The sequence below is a fragment of the Calonectris borealis genome, chromosome 1, assembly GCF_964195595.1.
Source record: "Calonectris borealis chromosome 1, bCalBor7.hap1.2, whole genome shotgun sequence".
NCBI classification, from domain to species: domain Eukaryota; kingdom Metazoa; phylum Chordata; class Aves; order Procellariiformes; family Procellariidae; genus Calonectris; species Calonectris borealis.
This window is the reverse complement of record NC_134312.1, coordinates 156,893,449-156,919,808: the sequence shown is the minus strand read 5'-3', so window position 1 is coordinate 156,919,808 and position 26,360 is coordinate 156,893,449. Positions and strand designations below refer to the sequence as shown.

Genomic DNA, 26,360 nt, shown 5'->3' with positions numbered 1-26,360 from the left:
AAACAGGCATCAGAAACTCATCTACATTTTGACTTTTTTAAAACATTGTGAACTGTGGAATGAGAAAAGTTGCGCCTTTTATATGCTTACACCTAGGGAGGTATTGAGTAGAAAAGATCTCCTGCTATACCTATCATGAATACATCTGGATGATATAAAAATTATGGCTTGAAGAATTACTGTACAATCACATTTCCCTAAAGGTACACAGGGTTCAGGAAGCTGCTTCATCCTGTGTTGTAACTGCTCATCCCAAAATGACTAACCCCCTAATCTGAATGGAGATTTTACTGTTTAATACAGCTCCACAAACCACATACTATTACCTAAGAAAAACAAATCGTGTTTTCAAATAATGGCAAGATGATAAAGGTACATGACACGGCACAAAACATTTAAAGGGCTGACAACAGCCTGCCAGCATAAACAGTGTCAGATGAGGCTGCAGACGCAGCCGTAGCAAGCGCTGCAAAGATGCGGGGCTCAGGAAACTCTTGTTTCAGGTTTGTTTGATGCCCCTTAGTCGAGGGAATACAAGATTCTAAACTACTTCAAGAACAAAAGCTGGCACATAAAATGCATCGTTGCCTTCACGTCATAGCACTTCCACCCCCCAAAAAAAACCCCAACAAATCAAGACAAAACGCAAAACTCCCAAACAAACAGAAAAGAGAGAGAGAGAGAGAAGAGCGGAAGAGCAGTATCAGAGTCGGTGGGAGACCCAGTGCATTCCCCGTCCGGGCCCAAGCACACCTGTTACATTACAGGTCTGGGAATAGGGGTGTACGCAAACGCGTACATGATTAAGATATATTATATTACTTACAAAAATGACAGTAAACGTCCTGACTACCAGAACTTGCATCTGACAAGGCTGTGTCAGGTCGTGAGCTTTTGAACACAAACTGTTAAAATCCTATCTAGCTCCAGCATCTCTGTAAAATGGTGTCCTAGCTGAGCCCTGGCCTAGTTTTCTACCCCTCTTAGTGTTTCTGAGACCGACATCACTGAGTTCATTGTTTTCTCCTTGAATGATAGAAAAGCGAGAGTTTCAGCTTCAGCATGGCTGGGTTTGCAGGGTTGGGTTTTTTTTTTGTCCAACCTATTAAAATGTATGGATACCCCTGCTGCAGCTCGGTTAGTATGCTAGCAATATAATGATAAATTAGCCATTTGTTTATGCCAGAATGAGCAGGGAAAGTAATGTCCTAAGGCACTCCAGTATTACTGCAAGGCCAGTGTGATTTTTGAGGCATTAGGCTGAAGGCTGAGCAAGTTCTTTCAACCAAACTATATTTTAATCTTCCAGGAAATGCAACGTCTATTATGTCTTATTGCTATAATGAAATAATTATACAAAACTAATGAAAATGAGACATATTTAATAATTCTCTGAGTAAATCCATGACATAGATATGACAGAACTGACAGAGTATCAGAAAGCTCCATTTCTGCCCATAATTTTCAGGTAATAATTGTAACAGTGCCATTTGTTCCACTACAGCTGAACTGCTGTGAATGTTTTTAAAAGTAGCACTAAATACTGAACGTATTTCATCATTAAAGCCAACTATTTGAGCGTGGTCATTTTTATGCTACGCATTTTCACTGGAGTTACAGACAACTATCTCTCAACATCGAACCTTGCAGCTTTTACCCTGGTAAATCTCACTGGATTTCAGTGGGAAGTTTGTCAAAGTTAAATGCTGAGTAAGTGGGATTGGGTTTTTATATACCCCCTGACTAAACAGAAAAAGCACCTATATTATCATCTTTTTGTCAAACCTTAAAAACCAAAAAATGGTGTTTTATACCTCCCACAACTGTTATTTAGTGATTTCTACATTTAATATTTAATACAGTGAATTCTTACTCAGTTTCTGTGACATACAACCTGTTTTATACATGGCATGTACCATTATGGATATAACTGAGAATTGAGCATTAATTCATATTAAACGAATTTCCATTTCCATTTGAAAAGTACTTGCTCAGAGCACTTGTAAAATTACCGATATTCTTAACTAAGAAATTAAGAAATATTTAGAGTGGCAGACATTATATGAAATAGTTGTCAGTCCTCCAATTTTCAAGCAGGTGGCAGAAATAAGATACACCAGTATCTAACTTCATGGTAACTGCAGAGAAGCCAATGCACAGAATTTGCCCATCTCCTACTAACTGGTGATCCTTGCTCAAGACTTCAAAAGTCCCCATGGGGCTAAATGAGATCCACAGGCCATAGTATTACAATGACAGACCCTAAGCTAATGTAAATTGTTGTACTGCTGAGGTCTCAGATTATGCTAACTCCTGATTCACATCATTAACTTTACACATCATAAGTAATTTGAATCACTAAACACAGCGGTTACCTCCAGACTCGCTTTCAGCCATAAATCCCTTATCAGACTAAAACTCACATGAAGTTTATATTGTTGGACACAGGCCTGTGTCACACACATTCTTTTTACAAGTCCAGGACCATGAAAAAGGAGGAAACTCAAGATCACGCTAGTCTAGGTTTTGCCCAAGAACCCTCCTAGCTACTGTATGGACACAGTAGGTATGTATTGCAGCTATGCATGCTCAACTAGAGCCCACCAGTAACCCCTGTGGGGAAATTACACCGTCAAAGTCGGCACCAAAGCGGCCAAAAAGTCACTGCAAGAATCCCTGGACCACTTGGAGCAATGGCCAGCCACCTCACGTGGGATGCCTCAGCTCGGAATGGCCAGGCCACCCTACTCCTACTCCCGGAGTAAGGGCACCGAGGGCAAGGCCAACAGCACGGCACATCACCAGAGCTGCGAGCAGGAAACACATCACGGTTTAGCTGCACACAACTTTCAATGTGATTACAGGACATGATACTGTGCAGAAAAGGAAAAGCCCTTTACAGGCATAGAAGTACAATCTAACTTGGTTTACACAAACCAAGGGAAAAAAAAGAGACGTTCCCCACAGAAGTCAGGAATAATGTTGAAAATATGCTGGCAAGAAAATATTTTCAGAGAAAAAAATACAAACCCATTCACATTCTTCTTAGTTTGCTTATAATGTACAAAACAACATACAAAAGAATGAACAACTATATTTAAAAGAATGAACAGTTGATACTTTGAACTTACATATGACGTAATAATCTTTGTTCTTCTGAAATTCCAGGCCCCAGAGATTAGGACTGAACTCTTGAAACTTGATGGTAAACTTAACATCTTGATCTGGCTTGGCACAGTTGAGTAGAGGTGTATTGTCCTTTTTAATAGCACAGCTATCTGCTTGGTCTTTATCAACCATGTAGACCTTATAATATTCATACTGGCCAACAGTTTTAGAGTCCACCTTTGGGCATATAATATCCAGTTTGTCTCCTATCTGTGGATATAGTACCAATCCTTGTCCAGGAAGGAATCTAAAACAGAAAAAAAGGAGGGGGGGGGGAAAGGGAGAGAGAGAAAAAAAGGGAAAATGTGAAACACTTGATAAAATCTCATCCAGAAAAGTAGCAATTGCAACGGACAGAAAAGAACAAACACACAGTTTCCAAAACCAAAATGACAGACTGAGCAAACCAGATCTTAATAGTTTGGTCCTGACTCAATTTAATATCAACAAGATGTTTATTTAGATCTTGGAAATTACAGATGGATTGAGTCTTGTAGTCTTATCCCAGTTTTGGGAACTCTAGTAGGTTTTACGTCTCTGGCAGGCACTGCTGTTTCTTCCACATTTGGCCATTTACGTTGCAGCTAGTGCAATGTCTGGTGGGCTACAATCCTGTTTTTCTGCTTTGGTAACATTTCTACTTTCTTGCACATATTTTGCTAATTTTGGACATGGGAGAATGACAAGAACAATCTTTCAAACCTCCTGAGCAGCCATGTGGGAAAGGAAACAACTTAGACTTTAAGAGTTAACAACATATTAAGATACTGATTGACGTTATAGTATAACACAAAGGAACATCAGTCACTCCCCAAGATCATGCTTACAGACCTGGGGTGGACAGAGATCTGCCTGACCCAAGGACCACACATGCTTCTGATAAAACACTTTTCGAAGACAGTGTGACCGCTACACTACAATGATTTCTTCTCTTCATAAACTCCACCATTACCATCATTATTTTAGCTCTTTTTTAATTTCTTGTGCTACAAAGTGAAACACGGGTGTGCTTTTGCTTTAGTATAGATGAACGTTTCTTACACAAACTGGCAGTGAGATTTAATGTTTGGGGTTAGACTCGATATTGTATCTTTCCTACTCGTATTAATGAATAGGCAAACTTCACCACTTCTTCACGAAAGAAAAATATAAATAATTACTTATAGTATTGATTCATCCACAAAATGAGGAGCCTTGTTCTCACAAGGACAAAAGCCACAGCAGGTTTGTTTGTTTCTTTCTCCGTAAGATATATTTGTTCCAATTAAGGCCAAGAAGTGCGTGTTTTAGAACTACAGCCAACGACACAACGTCCTCGAATGCACAGACCTAAAAGACTGACTTTCTTTCCTCTTTCTCCTGCCTGCCAGCCTTTTCCAAAGATCTTCTTTAATGGAGAATCGGCCTGAAAAACCGACTGAAACAATTGTGGCCTAATGAACACCCTTCTCCAAGTGCTAGCATTTAAACAGCACATGTAGTAAATCTAGCTTATTCACGGGCAGCCTTCCTGGAAACCTTAAATTAGGGTATTAAGGCGCAAGCAGAACAAAGCTGTAGGCGTCGGTGACCTCCAGCCTCTGGCTTGGCTAAAGGAGCCCACCAGCACGTAGTAGTGCTGGAGGAGAACTTACTAAATTAGAGGAAAAGATGATGAGACGCCCCAAATTTCGAATCCATCGTTTACAACCGCTTGCTCCCACACAACGCAAGTTTATGATCCGTGCTAATTGAGCGGGATTATTTTTGCTCACAAAGCCTGTGTAAGAATTACATTTGTTGTGAAGCAGCACGTAGCAGGACAAAGACATATAATTACAGATTTAGGGAAAAAAAACCAATGAAATGTTATGGCAAGAAAAGCGACTGTTGATGTATAAACCACTGCGCTCTTTTGTGTCGTGCAGCGTGATTTCCAGACTACAGAAACTAGGCTTGGCCATGGCTGTTCAAACTGAGATGCACCGGAGACGGGGTGAAACTGCACCTCCTCCTCCAGTTTTCGGACACGCCAAAGGAATGCAGTGACGACCACCTCCCGAAAGTCGAAATGGTGAAACAAATGGAAAGGTGGAAGTGCATCCTCCTGGGAGTCACCAGCCTGGCGAGGGATGACCGAGGCAGAGGCCAGCTCTGGAAAGGCGCCGAGGAAATGGGGGGGAGGAAGACCCCAGCCAGCAAACGTTCCCAAAGGAGCAGCACGGATCCTGACTCAGGCTCTCCTCGGGGATCGACTCTGACCAGGCAAAGGCAGAGTTTCTCAGTCACCTGTGGCTGACTTCACCACCTTGTCAGCCCCATTTTACTTTGCTCCAGGTGCAGCAGCGTGGTACCAGAAAGACGAAAATTACTCGTATTCCCCCCATCTGCACGCCAGGACAAAGCAAAGGCTGGTCACTGTATGATCCCACTGCTGCAAATATTTCTTCTTGCCAGTAATTCTTCTTCACGTAACGGGAATGTGTAATATGAAACACATGAGATTTCAGAGAACCGGATCTTTGTTTTTAAAATTAATCAATTTAGATTCCCGTGCATAATAAATATGAAATTCGTAAGGTTAGAAACATGCACCTGTCTGTCATTATCAATAATATGACCTAAAAGCTGCCCTGAAAAACAAAACCCACTGATTCTAATTTTAGATTTTGTATATATGTATGTGTGTAATGAAGCAGCAGCAGTATACGTCCTCCATGCAAACTCTGAGCGCAAACAGGACGGGTTGAGAGACGGCATGCCAGGCAATCCTCAGGAACAGCTACCGGAGAGAAAGCACATTTGTGCGCCGTGGTTAAGTAGCCAGGAATTGCCCCATAAAAGGCAGAGGACAGAACCACCCCCAACAGACAGCTAAAACACATTTTACAAGAGCTTTAAACCGACGCACTCGTTAGACTTTATGGCAGGGGAATATTCTCGCTATGGCTCTGAAGTCTGTACAGTTTGAGAACTAAACTCCGTAAATCTCCTTCCACTTGAGTTTCTGAACTTGTAGGATCTAACGCTGATGGGATTAGGAAAGAAAAAAGGCTGAAAATGAAAGGATTAATCTGAGAACTTGATTGTATTGAAATTTTTTCCACAGTTTGCAGTTTTGATGGTGACCTTTGCGAGAAAGGTATTTTTCCAATTTACTTTCCTTATTTTCTTACAACAATAAAGCACAAGTATGGATGGGGAGAATAAAGAAGTTTCACCTCACGCATTTCAGTTCGACCACAAAACTTACAGTGGCCGATTAATAGTAGGAATGATTATTATCCCTGCATTTGTGTAATATTTTTGCTACCTTATTTCCATAAAGACTTTAAATAATCATTTGCTGGGTACTAGGCATTTTCTGAAGCTATTTATTAAATGTTGGGAGGATTAAGACTACTGTTTTATGATCCTATTTTTGAAAACCTAGTATCTGAAAAAAAAAAGGACAATGTACATTCCGTCTTGGTAGAGGCTAACAAAAACTTCAGGATTAATCCTGAATCTTCATTTCTGCAAGTGCTGATGTAGCCTTAAGCATTCCGGGGTAGCATCAACACTTCGGAAATGTTTGCAGGATGGCATCTGTAAAAATAAAGTTAACGATCAGAATGTGCCTTCAACTAGTTAAAAACCTTTTTCTTTCCCCAAACAGAAATATAATCAAGACGGAGCAAGAGGTTTTCAGAATCCTGTGACTGATCCCAAGGAGGCTGCGTTACTCCAATGGTTGCCTGGGACAGCAGCACGCTCTCTGAGCAGTCGGGATAGCGGCAGCACTGGAACCACTGCCTTCTACAAAAAGCTAACTTTCTAACTTTCTTTACTGGGAAACCTACATACCAATACAGGCCCCTGTACCCCAACAGAAACTCAGGAGAAAAGTTTAGCGAGTCTCACGACTCACTTCTGTCAGCAGTCAGACATAGTGAGACTAGAGCATTCGAAGAATCTTGCCCACAATTAATAATCCTAGTGCTTACTGTGAGAAAGCACAGAACAGTATATTAAGTACAATAAAAGCTGTACGATGAAATTCATGCGCTTTCTGTCAGGCACTTTTGGATACAGAGGGCATTTTTACTGTCAGCCCAAAATTGGTGTATTGTGGGCAACATTTGACATCTGTGCAAAGCCCATGGACGTGAATCCCTCCCACACGTCCAACTAGTCATGCAGCTTATCAAATAACAGCAACACGCAGAGTTCCCAAACCTTTTTAAAAATAACTATTATATTAGACCAAAAATTCACATGACAGATGAAGAGAAAACAGGAACAGAGTAGTCCATTCCCCACTCCCACCAATGTTACAATAATTTTCTGTACCATGCTTATTTAAGGCCCAGCAGTTCCTGGTACTAACGTACCCTTACTGGTCAAAGTCCTAGAGAAGTTAGATTTAATTTTGAAATTTTACAAAAAATAAAATTTATATTATGCAGTTTCCAACTAATTTCTTGTTTAGAGAAACTTAGCACATTCAACCATATTAAATTATAAAGGAGTTTTCCTTAATGATAACGACTCAAACTTGCCTAATTTCATAATAGCAAATTCTCAAAAAAAAAATACAACTTTACCTGTCAGCACTCTTTTTCACCGAGAATATTCTGCTATTCCTTACTACACAGACATTTCTGAAACTGTAAAATTATCAATAGATAAAATTCTTAGAGAAATAAATTCTTAAAGAGAATTTGTTAATCAATATTGACCGATGTAACAAATGTGTTGTCATGCTTTTCCAAACTTGCAAAACTATATATATACACACATACTATAAATATATATATGCACACTTAGCTTTAACTATATCCTAGTAATTATAAAATAGATGCAATTTTAGAAAGCGTGTTAGTACTTGTTACAAGTCTTGTGTATTTAACTGGGGAAACAGTGCCAAATTTCTGTGCTTTAATACCTTACCTGAACTAATTGGTGTAGGCAGTTAGCTTTAAATTAATGTAACAAAAATAACCCTAAAAATGTGAACAATCAAGACGCTTCTTAAAATGCAGCCTGAAACCTTCTGTTGGGGAATCCTACCCACTTAACTTTATGAAGTTTAACTACCAGCCTGACTATAAAGTTATTCATTGAAAAGTTTTATTAAGGAAATGTCATGAATACTAATAACACAGTATGTTAGTCCGTTACTTGTACAAGTGCAAACTGAAACAGAATACAGAATAGCATTCCACATGCGAATCCTTACTGTTTAAAAAGAATGGTTATTAAATAGTATATGTATTCATCATCCGGCTTTTGAGAAAATAACAAACATTCATATTTGGAATATCATTTTGTCCACAGGAGAAATATTTAAGCAAGGCAAAAGTCAAACCAGCTCGATGCAAAGCAAATAAAAGTTCCGGGAAAAGGTCGTAGTGATTTCAGTGAAGTAGCAGCGGGCTAATCAGCCTGCTGAATGAGATGAAAACCAGTTTACTGATTCCCAAAGACTTTGAACTGAATAAAATCCAGAAACATAGACCAGAGCTCTCTGTAAGAGTCCTTTGCTCCATACAGAGCTTTCACATTGGTTTCTGTCATATTCAACATCATATACAAAGATATGCAGTTCCCACGAGCTGCAGGTATACCCAGCTGTAAACCTGAAATGCTTTTTTGCAGAAGCAGTGATTTTATAGGACTGATCTCACTGCAGTTTAAATGGATTAAGTGAACGTGAATTCAATGAGAAGAGGATCAGTAACTGCTGTGGAACAGACAGCAAAACAAGCTTCATCAAAAAAAGATTAATGTGGAGTCTCTGTCTCAAAATGGGTTTGGAATTTGGTTAAAAAGAAAGGCACTACTCTTATGTGAAGTCTCTGCAAGAAAAATTACCATAGGTTGACACAGCAAGACGACAGACTGGCTTTATACACAGACTAGCAAATGAAACTTGGAAAACAAAAGAAGTACAGCATTTCATATTATTAAAATCCTTTTAAGTGAATTTTAGAAGCTACTTTTCTTTGCCAGTGCAGTATTATTAAATTATTTTAATGCTATAACAAAGTTTTACAAAACATGCTAAACAGGCATGTTTTTGAATTTAAATAAAATTTAAGAAGTTTAATCTGCTGACCTTTATTTATATGTAACATTTTTCCATGCAGTTAATGAATCTATTCACGTAAGCAATGGTTGCTTGCATGAATAGGACTTGCAGGCTAGAAACTAAATGGAATTCAAACAAATAAATAAACAAATATATTCATGCTCATCCCTTAAGCTCTTTAATGGTAAGTACCACATTATACAAAGCCAGATTATAAAATACCATAACACAAGTTTCAAAAGCTGCAGCTCTCGTATTTCTCACTTCCATTGGAAGGGAAGAACCTCTTTTCGGGGGTCGGGCTCTCCTGCAATCAAACCTGCAGCAAGCCCATAAATGCTTTCCCCTGTAGCTAATCTCCATCCCAGGGTTTGTGGTACCTCCTTGTCCTCCCCCTTCCTCACCTCCAAAGGAGCCCATCTTCTTTCGGACTACCTGGGGGGGAAATGCTTGCAGTGCATTGAAGAAGGGAATGGTCAAGGGTTTATTTTGTTTTAATCACCACCCTGGAGACAAAATGGTAGTGTTGCCACCATTTCGTGTGTCTCAAGTAGCCATGCAAATGGACGCCATTCTTGGTGCCTTTTCCTGGACCTATTCTTATTGCAAAGCTTCCATTGACTTCAATAGGGCAAGACAATGCAATATGTTTACAACTGAAATCTTAATAACCTACACAAGAATGATTCTGCAACATTATTATGTTTTCTCAAAATTTTAAGTGGACAGGGAATGAGGAGCGTGTATGAAATTTTAGCGGTTTCATTTATCAATTCATCGCACTACCTTTTGCAAAATACTAGAGGAAAGCATTTAAAATACAACAAAGGATTTCTATTAGGTGTAAAATAAAGATGGGCTAAGAGTGCATACACTTCTCCCCAAAGAAAACATTTTTTTGCATGGATCTGCAGGATTTGACGGTCAAATTGTACCATCACATCCACAGTCCTGAAGGCACAGCGCTTCCATTGTATGGACAGACACCCACAGACGCCATCCCTCTTCAAACGCGTCAGAAAATGCTCTGACCGGTCTCCTAGAAAGATATGTCATGGGTTTCCTTCACCAAATAACTTGTGTGACTATTGCTGTTGCAGAGGTACAGACACTCACTTCTTCTCTCCATTCAGCATAGGATGGTCACAGCCTAAAGGTGCCTTGCACTTGAGAGAGCACAAAACCTGCAGCTAAGACATGATATTTGGCAAGAATTGTACCCCTTTCACCCTTCACGTACACAGGAGGTCACCTGCAACCCAGCACCAAACACATCTTATTGGAGACACTCTCTCTAAGAGAAAAGCTGGTTCCTTAAAAGCTGTGATGTACGAGGTTACAGATGCGATCTCATTCTGTGGAAAAAGTACCTAAGCCAAAGGAGGTGCCGCAGACTCTCCTTCGGGGCTACCCCAGCCCTGGGCTCCGGCAGAGGTAGCTGACTCGGCAAGTCCTGTCCAGGGGATTGTGGCATCTCGGGGTGACCACGGACTCAGGGGCACCGGGAGCCCCCTCTGCCCAGCCCGCCCTGCCGAGCAGAGGCAGCGCCCTTCCTTCAGCCCCTGCCTTCAGCCCCCCGGCGCACAGCTGCCAGAAGGGTTTTGCTGTAAGACAGCGTATCTGTTTCAACTGGACGTCATCCTGCCTGCAAGAGATGGTTTAGTTTTGCTGGAAAGCTGCCCTTTCCCTTGCCTCTTGGCTCTCACTCGCAGAGCAAAGCAAAAAACCCGCTTACATCACTAAAACCTTCAAACCAACTTGCGCTTTACCCCTCCGTCCCCACCGTAAATCCAGGGTGCGAAAATGAATGCGCGGTTCTCCCTCCGTAGAAGGGAAGCACGTTTTCCTCTGCTTTAAAAAAACCCCTCTGAGAGCAAACACCTATCTGTTTGTTTTTTCCTCTACAATGAGAAACAAGATCTGGGCTTTTTGCACAAGAACGTGCAGCCTGGCTTAGAACATTTACCACACGGGTAAGGCTTGAAATGCTGAAAAGCTGTACGATTCCATTTTTTACCAAGGTTGACAAAGGAATTTTTTTAAAAAATATAGATTTTTATATTCAGTTTTCATACATGACCTCTACATAAAGCACTATTAATAGCAATTAACTTTTTGTATTATTGTGCAGAAAGCAATTACTGCTCTGCTAAAAGTACTTAAAGCACTAGAGAATTCTGATCCATTTACAAAATCAATTCTGGTTACCACAAAAGAACCGCTAATGTGCTTCAGGACAGTCTCCTAACTAAGGAAAAAAAAAAAAAAAGGATGGATATGACCAATGTTCTATTTTGAAGTGTATTATATTAACATTTCATCAGCATTTACAGAAATATGAACCCTCGCAACAGTGCTGGACTTACTCAGCTTCAGCAAACAGAGAATCACTCCTCAAATCATTGCTCGCTCGCTCTCTCATGCACAAGCATGGAAACACACACAGGCACATTCTCCTCTTTATTGCATTTCAGCAGAAACATGCTTTCTACGTAGACTTTAAAAACTGCAAGTGGCTGCAGTGGAGAGTAGCAGCCAATCTGTATAAATGGCTTATTCTGAGGAATTTCTGAAAGAGAAAACACTCAGTAGGTGCATTGTAATTAGTTGCTCTTTCTAGTTACCTCTTGACAAATGATGCAAGCGGGTCTGGATGAGAGCCCAACTCTTGACCCATGCCACCAGTACACACTTTAGTACTTCAAGCAGAAACCCCTAGCCTCAGCATTCTTTTCATTTTGTTTTTCCAGAAAGGCGGTGCTGGTAATGCACAACATGAGAACCAGACATGATTAGCAAAGTTGGAATTCTCTCAGAAGTGCTTCGTATAGCTATGCCCTAAATATATCTGAGGAAAGCTTCCAAAGCTTCCTGCCTTTGATTCCTTCCAAGTCTGTGGCATGTTTCAGGACTGGGTTAAAGGACAGAACATGGAAATACACACAGCAAACATTGTTCCCACAATGCTTAACGATACGCTTTGGCGACATTTGTAAGCTTTTCAAACAGAAGATCATTAATTCAAGTACGGGAGATTATAAGCCTATTGAGAAATGCAACTTTTGCCTCAAAAAATACCCTTAAAAAATAAACATTTTTTGGATAGCACTTTACTGCCCCCTTTTGCACTTTAACATTAGAACAGGTTTCAACATGAACATACGTCCGAGAAACACTGTGAAGATAGGGGGTAAGGCGACAGGGCATCATGTTTACGCACTAGTAGACTATCAGGCACTGCTTTGGGGACATCTTCCACTTGCCTACACTGTAAGCAAATGAAACATCTAGCTTTCATTGTCCCTAATCTTCCATGGAAGAGATCGGTAATGGATGGTTTAAATTACCATTTGCCATTTTAATCTGCATGTATATGGGCAACTGGGAAAGAAGGGGATATTGCTCATTAACACTAGTTGTCTCTCTAGCACAATTTCCTAAAGCAAGATCATCTGCAACTTGAATTTGGTTTTATTCATCAGGAAGAAAAGAATGACAAAGGGCTTTCCAGTCTGAGGCTATTCATGTGTTAGCAATCCCTTAACTGAAAGGATGGGTGTATCCTTCAGAAGAAAACTTCACCAACTGGCAGGCAAGAGCGTTTTCATGAAAGGTGAAGACAGGAAGCCTAGACATTCAAATACCCGGCAAGCCTACAGGCATAAACCCGTTCTGCAACTCCGCACTGCAATTACACTCAGTACAGAATCCATGTATGTCTGTGTGTGTCCACATGTATCTACAAAAGGTAATAAATCTACAGTCTAGTGGCCAGTTATTTACAAAATACTAATTCATTATGACAGAGCCAGAGGGGGACCCGTCCTGCCCCAACCCTCAGCTTCCATTTGACAAAGTCCATGCGCTGCTGTGTACACTTATATTTAAACTTAATCCATTTTCCTCTGTCATCCTACAATTACAATACAAGTCACAATAATATTAAATTTCACTGCCTACAGCGTTGCACAATTGAACCATTACTGTAATGAAAACTGACTCCCTTTGATATTAACACTGGTGTTTTCTCTCGTTTGCTAGCCATGAAATACAGGAAGAGACCAGTGTTGTTTTAATTAAAGAATTGTTGTTCAAAATATGCTACTGGGAATATTAAAGTAGTCCTTTGCTCTCGCAGCAAAGATAATCAGGTATTTATATGGTTTGGATTTTGGGGGAAAAAAAAGACAAATAAAAAAAATCTGTGCCATGAATTCAGCGTAACACAAAACCACCGCTCTACTTGACTTGTGCTCACAGAGGCGGGGTGTGCCAAACCCAGGAAAGATGGCGCTTTGCTGAAAAGATGCAGAGCAGTAGTTAGCATGGAATGGAAAGTCAAACCAAACCATGTGTGCTTCTTACACAAGTCACTAAAGTCTTTGCTTTTAGAAAGCTAACAGAGAGCAGCTGGCATTTGCCAAAGAACTACTTTTCAAAAAGGGCACTGTAAATCACAAGAAAGAAACAATAAAACCAGATTGTTCTATTGCCGTGCTATTCTGTGCTCTTCTCCACCATTCCTATTACAGAAACAAATCTTATGTCAGCCACAATACAGGGATACCAACCAAAGTTTGCAGTCTTCCTCCTCTTAACTACAATTTGTTCGCACCTGTACAGTCTTGTTCCAAGACATGCTCCAAGCAAAGTCTATAAAAGAGGGCGGGGACTGTCTTGTTACTTGATGAGACATTAATAATCGGTGATTATATCTCAAATTCAAAGAAAAAATGTCAGCTGCTTTGCAGTTGTTAGAAAATGTATTATTGCATACCATTTGCCTGCATAAGTAAACACTGGAAGTAGAACAAGTTGTTAACTCACAACTCTCAGAAAAAGTTATGCCAAATCAGTAACAGCATTGTATGACAAACCAACCTATTTTGGCAAATCATTGTTATGCAAAGATTTTCAGAGTCCAGTTACAACTCTCTATCGCTCCTATACCGCATCCTTTTTCTCTTTATATTAAAAAGACAGTTTTCAGATGGGAGAAAATGACCTTGAGCAAAAACCCAAATGGGAGATCTACAATGAGTCTGCACTTGCATCTCACACTCAACCCAAGATTCAGCCACTCGCAAGCGTGAAGATCCTACGTTCTTACATTAAATACAAATTTTTCCAAACCGGGCAGCCACTGCTATCTCCAAGGCAGTAGTAATATCTGACAGACCAAGAATGAGCTTTTGGCCTGCTGCAGGTCTGAGCCTCTCAAATGAAGCTAAACTGGAGTAGTTTAAAAACTCCTGTAAAGGTCCAGAAGTGCATTCATCACTAGATCGGACCTCCCTGCCCCGGGTGGAAGAGTCCATCAGAGGGGTTCAGCAGATGGTTGGGGACAGCGGGAGCTCCAGCCACTCCATTTTAACCCACTGCCCTGCGCCTGCCAGAGCGTGGGCATTTTCTTCGGCCTCTACCACAGGGAGGCTCAGCCTGGGCACTCGTTGCAAACTGGGTTATCTCTCGGAGGGGGAACCTGGGCTCTTGGGAACAGCCGGGCCACTCTCCGGGATCAGTCGTCAGTGGAAACGTGGTGCTGGCATGACAGCGAACGGCACGCAAAAGCACGGAAAACCCGGTACCGGCAGAGCTACCGGTGCGGCCAGACCTCCAGGAGCAAAGCTGATGGACCCGCTCAAGCCGTCCCAGCTGGCACAAGGGATCACCACTGCTACGGCTACGCTGACTACCAGCAAGCTACATGAAAATTAAGACTCCTTCCAAGTGCAGACAGGGCCGTAGCTTCTGACATCATTTTCTGGTATTAAAAAAAAAAAGTAATGAAGCTTCAGAGAGATCTGTGTTTGTCCAACCCCAAAAAAACTTCCCACTCTGGCCTTGGTTCAAGACAGCTCATGCTTAAATTTGTCCCGCTTCAGCAAAAACATTCAGCATTCAGCACATGCTTAACAACAGCTTTTCTGAATAAGGACAGTTTCCCGAGTCAGGCCCTAGGAGCACAGCGCAGTCTTGCTCGCTTTGCTGCCACAGACCGATCCACAGAATGGAGAAGACTAAAATGAGCAATAAATTTATGAAGATGCGGCTTTTGTTGTTCTTCAAAAAGTGCCTGAAAACTGTCTGATAAGAAGTAGAAGGAAGAACGATTACCGCTAAAAATCATCTGTTTTAAAATATTTATCACGCAGACTAGTAATCTTGCCTGCCAATGTGACCTTCCCTGTTCAGCTAATCCATATAGCTTGGAAATACCTTGGAAAAAGAAACCCTCAAAAAACCTAAAGGTCAAGTGTTGTGCAGTGATTAAGCTAGACTGCTTCTGAACAAAACTGAAATTAATTAAACATGAAGAAAGCAGCTGAAGTGTGGACAGTGAATGCTATAGGACTGCAGATCCTCAAAAGGAGTCAAGATGTTCCCAACTCCAAATTTACACTTTTATCCAGTCAGGTATAGAAGGCAACTGCTGCTCAGGCAGTAGGTAAGCAGATGGCAAGCACCAGCAAAAATGAAAATGCGAAACGATGCACCACTCGAAGAGTCAGAAGCGCAGTTATGTGTGCTTTCACCAGTGCTCGCTGCATAGGTTCCTTAAACAAACTGCTTCAAACTTGCAGAACATCAAAAGCCAGATGGGCCTTCCTGAATGAATCCACAGGCAAGAAGCCAGGATTCCCGTTTGCTGCAGAAATAGGCCTGGACTTGATTTGAGTCTTCTCAGCTCTGACAGGCTGGAGTCTGGCAGAACTCCCAATCCAAAATAAAATAGCATTCAATTGCGACTGGGCTTTAACTAATAATCATAATCATAAATTTTAAATCCCTCTTATTAGCTTTAACATGCACTTCCCTTTATAGTGCATTGTTCACCTTTCCCACCGCTGTTCTTTGGTTTGGGTACTTAAGTAAACGCACTATTCAAACAAAAGCTAACAAAACAGTGAGAAGTAATTTGCAGCATCACAGATTTTTCAGTCTAACGGTACCATTCCACCATCTAACCTATCCTCCTGTGTAAGACAAGCCATATAATTTCTCATTTTCTGTTGACACGTGTAAAACTTGATTATTCTTTCAAGTGTACACAGCTCTGAATCCTACTAAATAAAGTTTTGTAAATCCTATTTTAGCCATTAACCACAAGACATTTAAAAAGAACACTATAAGTAGAAAACCCCATCTTATAGTTATGTATATGCCATACATCAGGAATGATTCACCTAGCAACATAATCCTCTACCAGCCTTTATCTTTTTTGGCTTGGAACCTACGTTTAAAACCAGAAGAAAGCATAGACTATTACATCAAAGTTTAAATCAGCTGCATTATAATTACCATGCTGATACCGCAATAAACACTGGGTGTTGGCTGGCCAGGATTGCCAAAAAAGATAGAGGTCCTGCCCTTATTTGCTGTCTTTGACAACGTACATAATCACATCAAAGGAAAGTTCTCTGCATCACAGTTAAGAGAAGAAGAAAAAAAAAAGAATCTAGATGTTCTCTTTCCTCGAGTAAAACGATAGATTTTGTTCACTATAAGAAAATTAAAATTTAGCCTATAATGAAAAAACAATTATAATGTAAAGCCCTTGCAGGCTAATGTAGTACTCACTGAATTCACTGGAGGTATTTTCATGGAGTGGAACAGGAGCTAGACAGAAGCCTTGAACCTGTTTATCTACTTGCAACTAGAAATATAAAATACTAAATGACATTTTCAAATACGGAATTTAAATTTATCTATTGTAATTCTGCATTTAATTCTGCTTGAAGACTTTTGAAAGTCGGGCTAAGATTACACACGAATTTAAAAGCATAAAAAAAACCCCGAAAAGAACAAATAATTCAACATTACACTGAAGACACTTCAAGTTTAGGGAACTCGTGTGTGTATGCTTTGTAGTTTCAGTTTTGAAGATCCATCTGTCCTCGAGGGCAGAGGAGCAACGGCAAAACTGTTTTTTGTTCTGCCATTTTGTTTTCATCCTTGGCTTTCAGAAACGCACCGAGCGCAACGTGCTTGTTTTCTCTCCACAGCCTCTCCACTGTTTTGTGTTTGGGGTTTTTTTTCCTCCAATTAGGGAGCAGGGTTTTGCAAACTGCAAAACCTCTCTGTTCTGAGTACATCTTGGAGTTAACGTATGCCAGTGAAAACTATTTCGGGAGAGCGGGACCTGCAGAGGATTCTGTGCGGGAGCAGGGAGACCTGGCGCGCGCTGCCCAGGATGCGCTCCATCGCTCCATCAGGAACTCCCCGCTCCCTTCTGTGCCCTGCCAAACCCAGCGAGCCTTATCTGGTACGTTTCTGAAATGTGACATGACAGGCAGGTTCGAAAGCTAAATGTTGGATAATGGTGGGCAAACAAAGGACATCGGTTTTTGCATTATTTCTTTAATTACTTTAACCCTTGTTCGAACAGAAAGCATAAGGCCAGAGTAATTCAGCTTCTCTCTTTGTCATTTGCCTGCCATAAATATGCACCAGTCTGCATTTGAAAAGCTGAAGGAGGCCGCAAGCTTGCTGGACATTTATCATGCTCTGTTCCCTGTTAACAAGCAAATACTTTAGTTGAATGGCCCATTAGCAATCATTGTCAAATGCAGAATGCAAGGTGCTTGGATGTGACCGGCCTGTAAATTAGATGAGGGTGCCCCTGCGCTTTGGAGAATTTCAGCAAATGAATTGGATCTTTTCATATAGATTTGTGAAGGTTAAGCTGCAAGAGAGGAAACGTATCTGAGCACTTCAGGCCCCGCATATTCTGCCAATCTGTTCAGCTCCCTATATGCACTTGTTTATTTTTCATTTGTTAAATCACATCAGCATCAGCAGCTTGACAGTTTTGGTTCTGGAGTTCCCTTTTCAGTCAGAATTGTGAAGCTTTCCAGCTTACTATGGGGTAGGATAAGAATGATAAATTCAAGCATGTAATTAACATCTTTATAAAAAACCCAGAAAATGGGGAAAAAAAAAAACAACCAAACTTAAAAAGTGTCCAAGCCACTGCCAAACAAACAGCATGAATTCCATTTTGCCGAGCTCATCCCAGGCTCATTCCCACTAAAGAAAGACACAACTGTTATTGTAGGCTTCAGTGTTTTTTCCCCTTATGTCTAGACTCTGCCTAACAAATGCGGAGTGCTTTCTTCCCCCTCCTTAGCAGACAAACGAGCAGGCAATAAAGTAAGTATTTCTCGTTTGAATCGTACCCCTGATTCGCAATGTAACGCTGGCTTTAAGTTGTGGGTGTTTATGGTGTCAGTTGGGTAGAAAAGCAAGTCCTAACTATTTAGAAGGCTCTTTAAGAGAAAAGGCAAGAAGAAAAAAATCCAAGTAGCTGCACTAGGAGAGATATTTCACTACCTTTACAGCTGCAGATCGCTTAAAATGAATGACAAAACAATGGCAAAATTGTCTGCCGGCTGAACTCGAGGGGCTGACAGCAAACTCATCCCAATGATTTTAAGTTGGGGTGGGGGGGGGTGGGGAGGATAGGCAGATGCTTACCTCATTCATCTCTAGACTTCAGCCTGCCTTTCGGAAATAAATACCACCTAGAGACTAAGCCAGATCAATTTGGTTATCTACAGCTTTATTGGTGAATAGGAATGGATGCTGGTTTGTCTGTGGGTTTTTTTTTTTCTTTTATATTTTTGCAAGATGGGAAACACGAGAGATGCTGAAGTATCACCTGGCCAAGGCACAGACAATGCAGCATGTTTATCTTTGCTGCTCCCATGGCGCGCGAGATGGAGACCACAGCCTGAAACACAACTGAAATCAAAAGGTCTCTGTTTTCTTTCCAGATAACCCCGGTCCTACCTATCCCCTCTGCTCTCTGTTCCTTGCCAGCATGCTCCTGCCTGAAGCCCAAATAGATTAAGGCAACAAACCCCCAGTGCAGCTAGTTCTTCAGAAAGGCTGCTGCTAGGGCAGGAGTTAAAAAAGAAAATCTTCCACACCCAACAATCAGCCATCTCAAGTTTTAACCGGTCCCCGTCTCAGCAGAAAACAGTAAATGAAATCTATCTTTACCATATTATACGCCACCAATGAGCAAGAACTGAGCAGCTTTTCTTTACTGCTTTAACCATCCCAAGCCACAAGTAGGCCTTTCATACTTTCTAATCCCGGCCCCCAAGTTTTGTGCGGTTCTCACATAATACCTTACAGCCCGGAGCAAGGCCCTTAGTTTCTAACACCCCTTTCAGAGACGTGTCATTTCTAACATCAAGCTAATCTATATGTTGCCATGGCATCACCTTTTATCTGCCTTTACATCTTATGAACTGCATGGATTTACCACATTATTTTTATCTGAAAGACAGAAAATGGTGGTTTTATTGCCATACAATCAGATTACTGCTGCTAGTTTCTCTATGCCTTTTTACCATACTTCAATCAAAAGGGATCAGTTTCTTTATACTCTGCCCTTGATTTACATTACATCTGTAAAGACCTAGTCTGGGTTGTAATCCCCTTATTAACTATGACCAGGGTTGATTTGCCTAAAAATAAAAGCAAATTGTGTCAGACCTTTTCACTTTGTTTTTGATTCGGAACTACAAAATGGATTACTAAAGAAATCTTCAGAGTTCACACGGCTGGTATAGTACTGAATTTAAAATGAGAATTAAACAAGTTAAACATGGGAGCTGTGTCAACGGTTTACATTTTCCATCATGGGAGAAAGGCTGAACTGCGTTTGTCTTTGTGTTCTCTGGCTTTAAAGAGACAATGAAGCCACAGGAGTTTTTCCAAGCTCTTCTAACACTGTCCATTTGCCATCCTCCCTTCCTCCGCTTTTCATGCAACTCCCCCCCAAACTCTTCTCCCTTGCCGCTCCCTCCCCACCCCCCAAAAAAACCCACTCCCCTCACTCAAGGCAACAGTGTTCTGGTTAAAAGCCTATATTCCGTGGCACTGCATATTTTAATCAAAATATTTCAAGCAGTTTAACATTCCTATTTAAGTTTCCACAACGCCTCACAAAGAATGAGCTCATAAGCAAATCCATGTAGATGTATGATAAATGACCAGAAAAACAGGTTTCTTTATGTCAGCAGCCAAGGCAGGCAGACATTAGGCACACATGAATAACATTTTAATCACTATTTTTTTCTCAGAACACCACTTTCTTCTCATTTGCAACAAGCAATTTCAAGTACTGCAGGTTGCACGACACATGAAGACCAGATCCTCCAAAAAAAAAAAAAAGCCCCAAAAGCAGCCCTGGCTCTGGCTGCTGCGCGGGGCTGAGAGGGCTGCCTCTGCCAGCGTGTCACTGCAGTCACCTCCGGTCCTCCGCTGACTCTCCGTCGCAGGAACCTTGGTCGAATTTGAGACCATCCCGAGTGTCACACCTAAGGCAATCTGATCTCCTTACAATAAAACAGGGAGGGGGGGGAAAAAATGAAAGTGAGAGAGGGAGGGAAGCATTCTTGTGTGTGGGAAGAAGGAGAACTGAAGTGATTTTAGCTTGACTTTTAGTCACTGCCTTTCTAAAGGCAATTACTTCATTAAACGAACTGAAATAACGTAGCACAGCTTACAGATAACATGCTTTAAGATAATTACTATAAATAATACAGCAATTATACGCCATGTATAAAAGGCTGGGGAAAATAAGCAGCTCAAGAATTCGGCCTTCAGTTTTTCTGAATTCATTTTGCTAATTCACTTGTGCTTCGGAGACCTGGCTACGAATGCCAGAGATATCAAATGGACTGGAAGCCACCACTCGCTCCTTGTATTAGCATGCCAAGTGTCGACAGCTCTGTTTTGGGTACAATTTAGGAGCATGTGTTTAAATCATTTTAACCTTCCACTCCTGTTTCTTCAGCTTGAAGCTGTAATTGCTGAGGTTAGAAAGTGCAGTCCCATGACACAGGGCTCCCAAATAAATTCTTGTCTAGCTGAGAGGCTCCCAAACGTGTTGTGAGATAGATACCGTTTTAGCAAGCTCTTTGTGCTCGGGCTGGCTCGCCTGTCCTGTGAAACAACGGCTGTCCATTACCTACAGTTTATCATCCTGACAAAATGTGAGGAATGTGGATGTGAAAGCACTAACAATTCCACCCCTGGTGCTTTCTCCCTTTTTCCTCTCTATATTAAAACCGACAAGATTAACCCAAATGCCGACTGCAGAGCATAGTTCAAGGGGCTATTCAATTGGTAGTGAATGTGCATTTGTTTACCTACAAAAATAAGAATTTCAGATACAATGAGAAGCAGACTACTCTGTATGCTACTGAATAGACCATTTAACAGGGTCATCAATTGCAGTTTATTTTATCAGTTTCTGACATGTTAGCATTCATTCAGAGACGGGCTGTGAAATATCCCATATATAACTGGTTATCGGAGGGAGAGAAAAACAGCTATATAATCCAACTTAATCAGTGTCAAACGCACGGCTTGTGAGGATAACCTTCCACATGTCACTAAGGGGAACCGCTGTGCTCACTGGCCTACAGCACACGGGGAACAGCGACCCCGAGACATAAGCAATGGTTTTTGAATGAGACATCTCTGCCGTTGGACTAAAAGGCAGCCCATAACGCTACGTGCTGTCCTGTCTGTCGAAGGCGGCGCTGAGCCCTTCTGAGGTGAAACTGAGGTAATCCGTGCTATCTATACACGTTGTTTGTCTTGGCAGAAATAACACAGGCAGAAAGTCCCCCCATTAAAAAGTGTCAACAGGAGTTAAGTCTACAGAGTAATTTTTCTCCGTGTTTTCAAGATCAAGAGATCTAAGGTTCTTCAGATGAGAAGTCTAAAGTCTACCAAAACCATCTGCAACAGTGACGTTTAACCTCCCAAGCAATAAAGTCGCAGGTGTAGTTATTTTCTGTATGTCGCTTAAAACGCACCTCTCGTGATTTGGTCGAGGCAATGAAAGCAGATCTCTAAAACAGGGAGGGAGGGGGGAACAGGGAAGGGAGGGAGGAGCTCTGTCTTCAAGCAGCTACTGTATGCTCTCCATCCCAGCCACCTGCTAGAAATTATAACCTCTAAACTTCAGTGCAAAACCAATTCAGTTTATACATTCACCTTAACCTAAAATTTATTATTTCATACTTTATATTAACCTGACTAACAACTTCTCCCAGCATTTAATTGCCTACCTGTTCAGCAGATTTATGTGTTGAGGCTTTCAATAGAGTTAAATGCACAGTTTCCCTGAATAAATTAACCGGCACCAAAGATAGCTATTATTTCAAACCTAAAAAGGAGCTTTATTGTTATACTATGCCAGGATCCATTCAGCAGCTTACTTCTCGAGCTAAGGTTCAGCTTGAATCCAGAGTGAGGACAACCTCGTTTAAGGAGAAATTATTCCGTACCCTTCAGGCAAACAATTGTGACAAGAATTAGCAAGAAATCCAGCTCAGAGAAGTGGAGCTGTCTCACCAGCAGCAATATCGGTAATGCATTTGTAAGCTTCCTCAAACTACGGGCCTCCAAGTGGCCTATAAATCACTAGCCCCAGCAATTGAAAAGACTAATTTTAATAGTGTACTTCTTCACTGTGGTGATTAAGCCTCAATGAATCACTCAAGAAAACTCAATTACATCAACAGCACAACCTATTTTTAAGCGCGCATTCAAGTTGAAAAAGTAATTAGATATTATCATTAGATCTACCATTAACAACATTCAAACCTTTTTTGTAGTCAAATAGTTTAGAATTAGCCAAATGGAAACACAACTTGTATTTGATAAAGGAAGCGTATCCCCAGGCACTGTAAGATGGGTTGAATTCAGCTGCTCGGATACTTTCATTTCACTGATGGCTAATAAAAGCTATCAAGGTAAGTTAAAACAGCGAAAGCAGGTTGGAGCTGGCAGAGGCCAGAGCAGCGGGCTCTTCTGCATTGGAAGAGTGACCTCTGTAGGCATAAACCCATCAAGGGCTGGGGATGCAAAAGCCTTCCCCTTCCTCCAAGGCTGAGCCGAGCCTGTTTTCCACCAGCACAGCAGGCCCACTAAGGCAATGCAACCCCGGCTCGCAGCCTTGGACTTTCGAGAATTCAAATAGCATTATAAAGCCTGCTTTATAACCGGACAGGGCGCTTTACTCTCAGATGTTATGTCGTACCTGTCTTAAGCCAAAGAAAAGCTTTAGCTACAGAGCATCATAAAAGTGCAGAGACAGAGACTGGAGCTAAACTTTGTTTTGTTTTAACCGACTTCCCACCTGGTGCATACATAACATTAACATTTGTCACGCAATGCTAGGAAAAAAAAAAACACAACACACTGAACTGAGCAGTCCACAGCATTCCTGTCAGTTTCCTTTTCTTTTTTTTTTTTTTTTTTTTTAAGATAGATAAGAAAACTTTTCTGTAAAGAAATGTTACGGAGATACAGCAAATATGTCTATTATTGAAAAATACTGGCAGAAATCTGCGGCGAGTTTTCCCTTCAGTGGGAACAATGGTAGGTAATGATGACTGTAATGCAAGACTACTTGATAAACTTGAGATGCTACTCCTAATTCAAACTTTAAGTCTTCACCAAACTCCTGGAGATCCTGCCACCTACACAGAATTAATCCCTGATCGAGGAAACACTCCTTTCTTCTTGTCTGATCACCACCTAACATTTCCTCCAAAAAGTCCCCCGGGAAAACAAGATGTGTACTTACTGGACTTAATGGGAAACTCTGAATTCAATTAACACAATGCATATGGTTTGCTTTTAAGTGTACGTAAGTGAATATGCATCATGGGTTAAAAAAATTATTTTAACTCATTTCTGGTGTAAAACTTCCTAAACTCATCACAGAATATTTCTTCCTATCGTGACTTTGGTTTTCTAAAATAGTGGTTTTAATCACAAAAGTTCAAAGGATTTCACAACTGAACAAAGCCAACTTACTTTGCATGTCAAAAATGAAAGGAGACAAAAAGAGAAGTAGAAATTGTTTTTTCATCACTGACTCAGATTCCTCTTTAAAAAGACAGCCCACACACTTTACACAAAGTTCATCTTCCCAATAGCAATAACTTTGTATGTTTCAGTAAAGAAAGTTTTTAAAGGATATGCTTCTATTTGAAGGGTGTGCTTTGATAGTGAAGTCCTGGAAACGCATGTACTTTTTTGCCTCGGTTTGTTAATGAAGAATGACACTAAATGGTTGTGTGATGGGTAATGCTTAGTTCATTACTCACTGACATGTGCCTTGATACCATCAACTCCACAACCAAATTTAGCCCTGTTACAAGCAGATGTAACTTCGTTGGAGTCAATGGGATGAGTTTTCATCTGCAGACGGAGAAGTTGAAGAGTATCATCCCTTCCCGGCAGCGCAGCGCAGCGCGGCCCGGCGGCCTCCGCCGCGGCTCCGACCCTGGGGAGGCGGCGGCTCCGCCGGAGCGGAGCCCGGACCCCGCCCGCAGGTTGCAGCCTGCTGCCGCTGCCCCGCTCCCGCTCCGCCGCCCCGTCCCGCCGCGGCTCCCCCCGCCCCGTCCCTCCCGGGACCCTCCCGCGGGGGCAAGCGGCGGCGGGGCAGCTCCGCTGTGACATGGGCCGCCCGCCCCGGGGGAGGGCCAGGTCCTGCTGCCAGCCCAGGCTGCAGTCCCCGGCAGCCGCCGCTCGCAGCGTCCCCCGCCCCGTCCCCGTGGCTCCCGGCGGCCGCGGCCGGGCTGCGGCACCGTCCCCCCGCGCACCGCCGCGGAGGGCAGCGCCGGTCCCCGGGGGAGGCGGCGGGCGGGAGCGGGATGGAAACTTACTTGGGGTTGGAGGAATTCCAATATATGGGGTCTAAAACGATGGACCTCGCCAGTGCAGTTCTGCATAAAACCATCACGACTCCCCAACAGTACTTCCAGGCGGAGGCGTCTCGCCTCCGCGCTGCCATGGTCGCAGGCGGCACCGAGTCCCTCCCCGCAGCCTCGCCAACTCCGCCGTGCGGCTTCCCCGCACCTGAGCAGCAACAGCAGGGTGGGTGCCCGGTATCCCGACAGCCGGGGCGATTGACAGGGAAGAGACAATAAAAAAAATTAAAAATCACACGCGCAGGGTCGACGATGCAGTCGGCGAGAGCTGCAAGCAGATCTACTGAGTCATGTATGCCACTCGCATGTAGGAAATTCTCCTGCGAGGTAAGATCCAAGCTACCTCCGAAGTAACAGCAGCAGCAACAAAAAAATGCAAACGCCTCAGTCCTTCCTCTTACTGGGGGTCTCCCGGCTGCCTTGGAAGATGCCACTCAAACTGCCAACTCCCATTTGGATCCAGTGCGCCATACACGTTCACAGTGTCTAAGGCTCGCGTGAAAAGGAGTAAAAAAAAGGGTAAAATAAAAGAAATGGTGGTGGGAGAAATAAAGGGGCTGGGGGAAAGGGGCACAGCCTCGGCAGCAAGCTCCTCCTGTGTGTCTCTCACTGCTCCCTGCAGTTTGCAATCCGCACAGGCACCAGCCCGGGCTGTTTCGGGGAGCTCGGAAGCAACCGCGAGTCAATAAATCCACTCCGAGAGTCAGCTCCCCCGGTCCCGGGGAGACGCATCCGCAGGGCTCCGGCTTCCCCGGGGGGCACTGCTGTCCTTGTCGCCGACAAAGACTCCGGAGCGGAGCAGGGAAAGAAGAAGAGGGCGGAAAAAAAAAAAAACACAAACAAAAAAAAAAACGGGTGAGGGGGGTCGCAGCGTCAAAACGTCCCTCTCTCTCCCGTTGCGAGATCCGCAGTGCGCGCCGCGGCGGCAGGAGAAGGAGGAGGAGAGGAGGAAAGCCGGGCGCGGGACTCGCGCCGCCGCGCAACCCAGCGCGGCGGAGAAGGAAGGAGGAGCCGTTCCCGCCGCGGCGCCTTCAACCCGCCGCTGCCGCTGCTCCGCCGCCGCTCCGCTGCCGCCGCTGCCGCCGCGGCTAGTCCACGGCGCAAGAGCGCGGCCGATAGCAGCGCGCCGCCGTAGCCATATAAGCGCGGCCCCGCCGCCCCGCCGCCGCCGCTCATAGGGCCGCCGCCGGGCCGCCGCGCTGGTTGGGCGCCGCGCGTGTCACTTACCGCCGCGGCGGCGGGCGGGGCTGCGCCGAGCCCAGCCGAGCAGGGCCGGCAGGTAACACCCCCCAGGCCCCGGCCCCGCCGGCGGCCGCCGGGGCGAGGGAACAGCCCGCTCGCTCTTAGTCACGCTGGGGCTGGGCGGGAGGCGCGGCTGGCCCACGCGG

At 42.9% G+C, this 26,360-nt stretch overlaps 1 protein-coding gene across 1 annotated transcript in view; it reads right to left on the bottom strand.

Annotated features, from left to right (window-relative positions):
• Positions 1-25,393, bottom strand: part of EFNB2 (ephrin B2) — a 43,512-nt gene extending 18,119 nt beyond the window's left edge. Inside the window, exons 1-2 of the mRNA XM_075137557.1 lie at positions 24,928-25,393; positions 3,132-3,415 (exon numbers count right to left, since the gene is read on the bottom strand). Of these exons, the coding sequence (XP_074993658.1) occupies positions 3,132-3,415; positions 24,928-25,055 (412 nt within the window). The 5' untranslated portion in view covers positions 25,056-25,393. The remainder of the gene's footprint in view (positions 1-3,131; positions 3,416-24,927) is intronic.
• Positions 25,394-26,360: the final 967 nt, after the last annotated feature.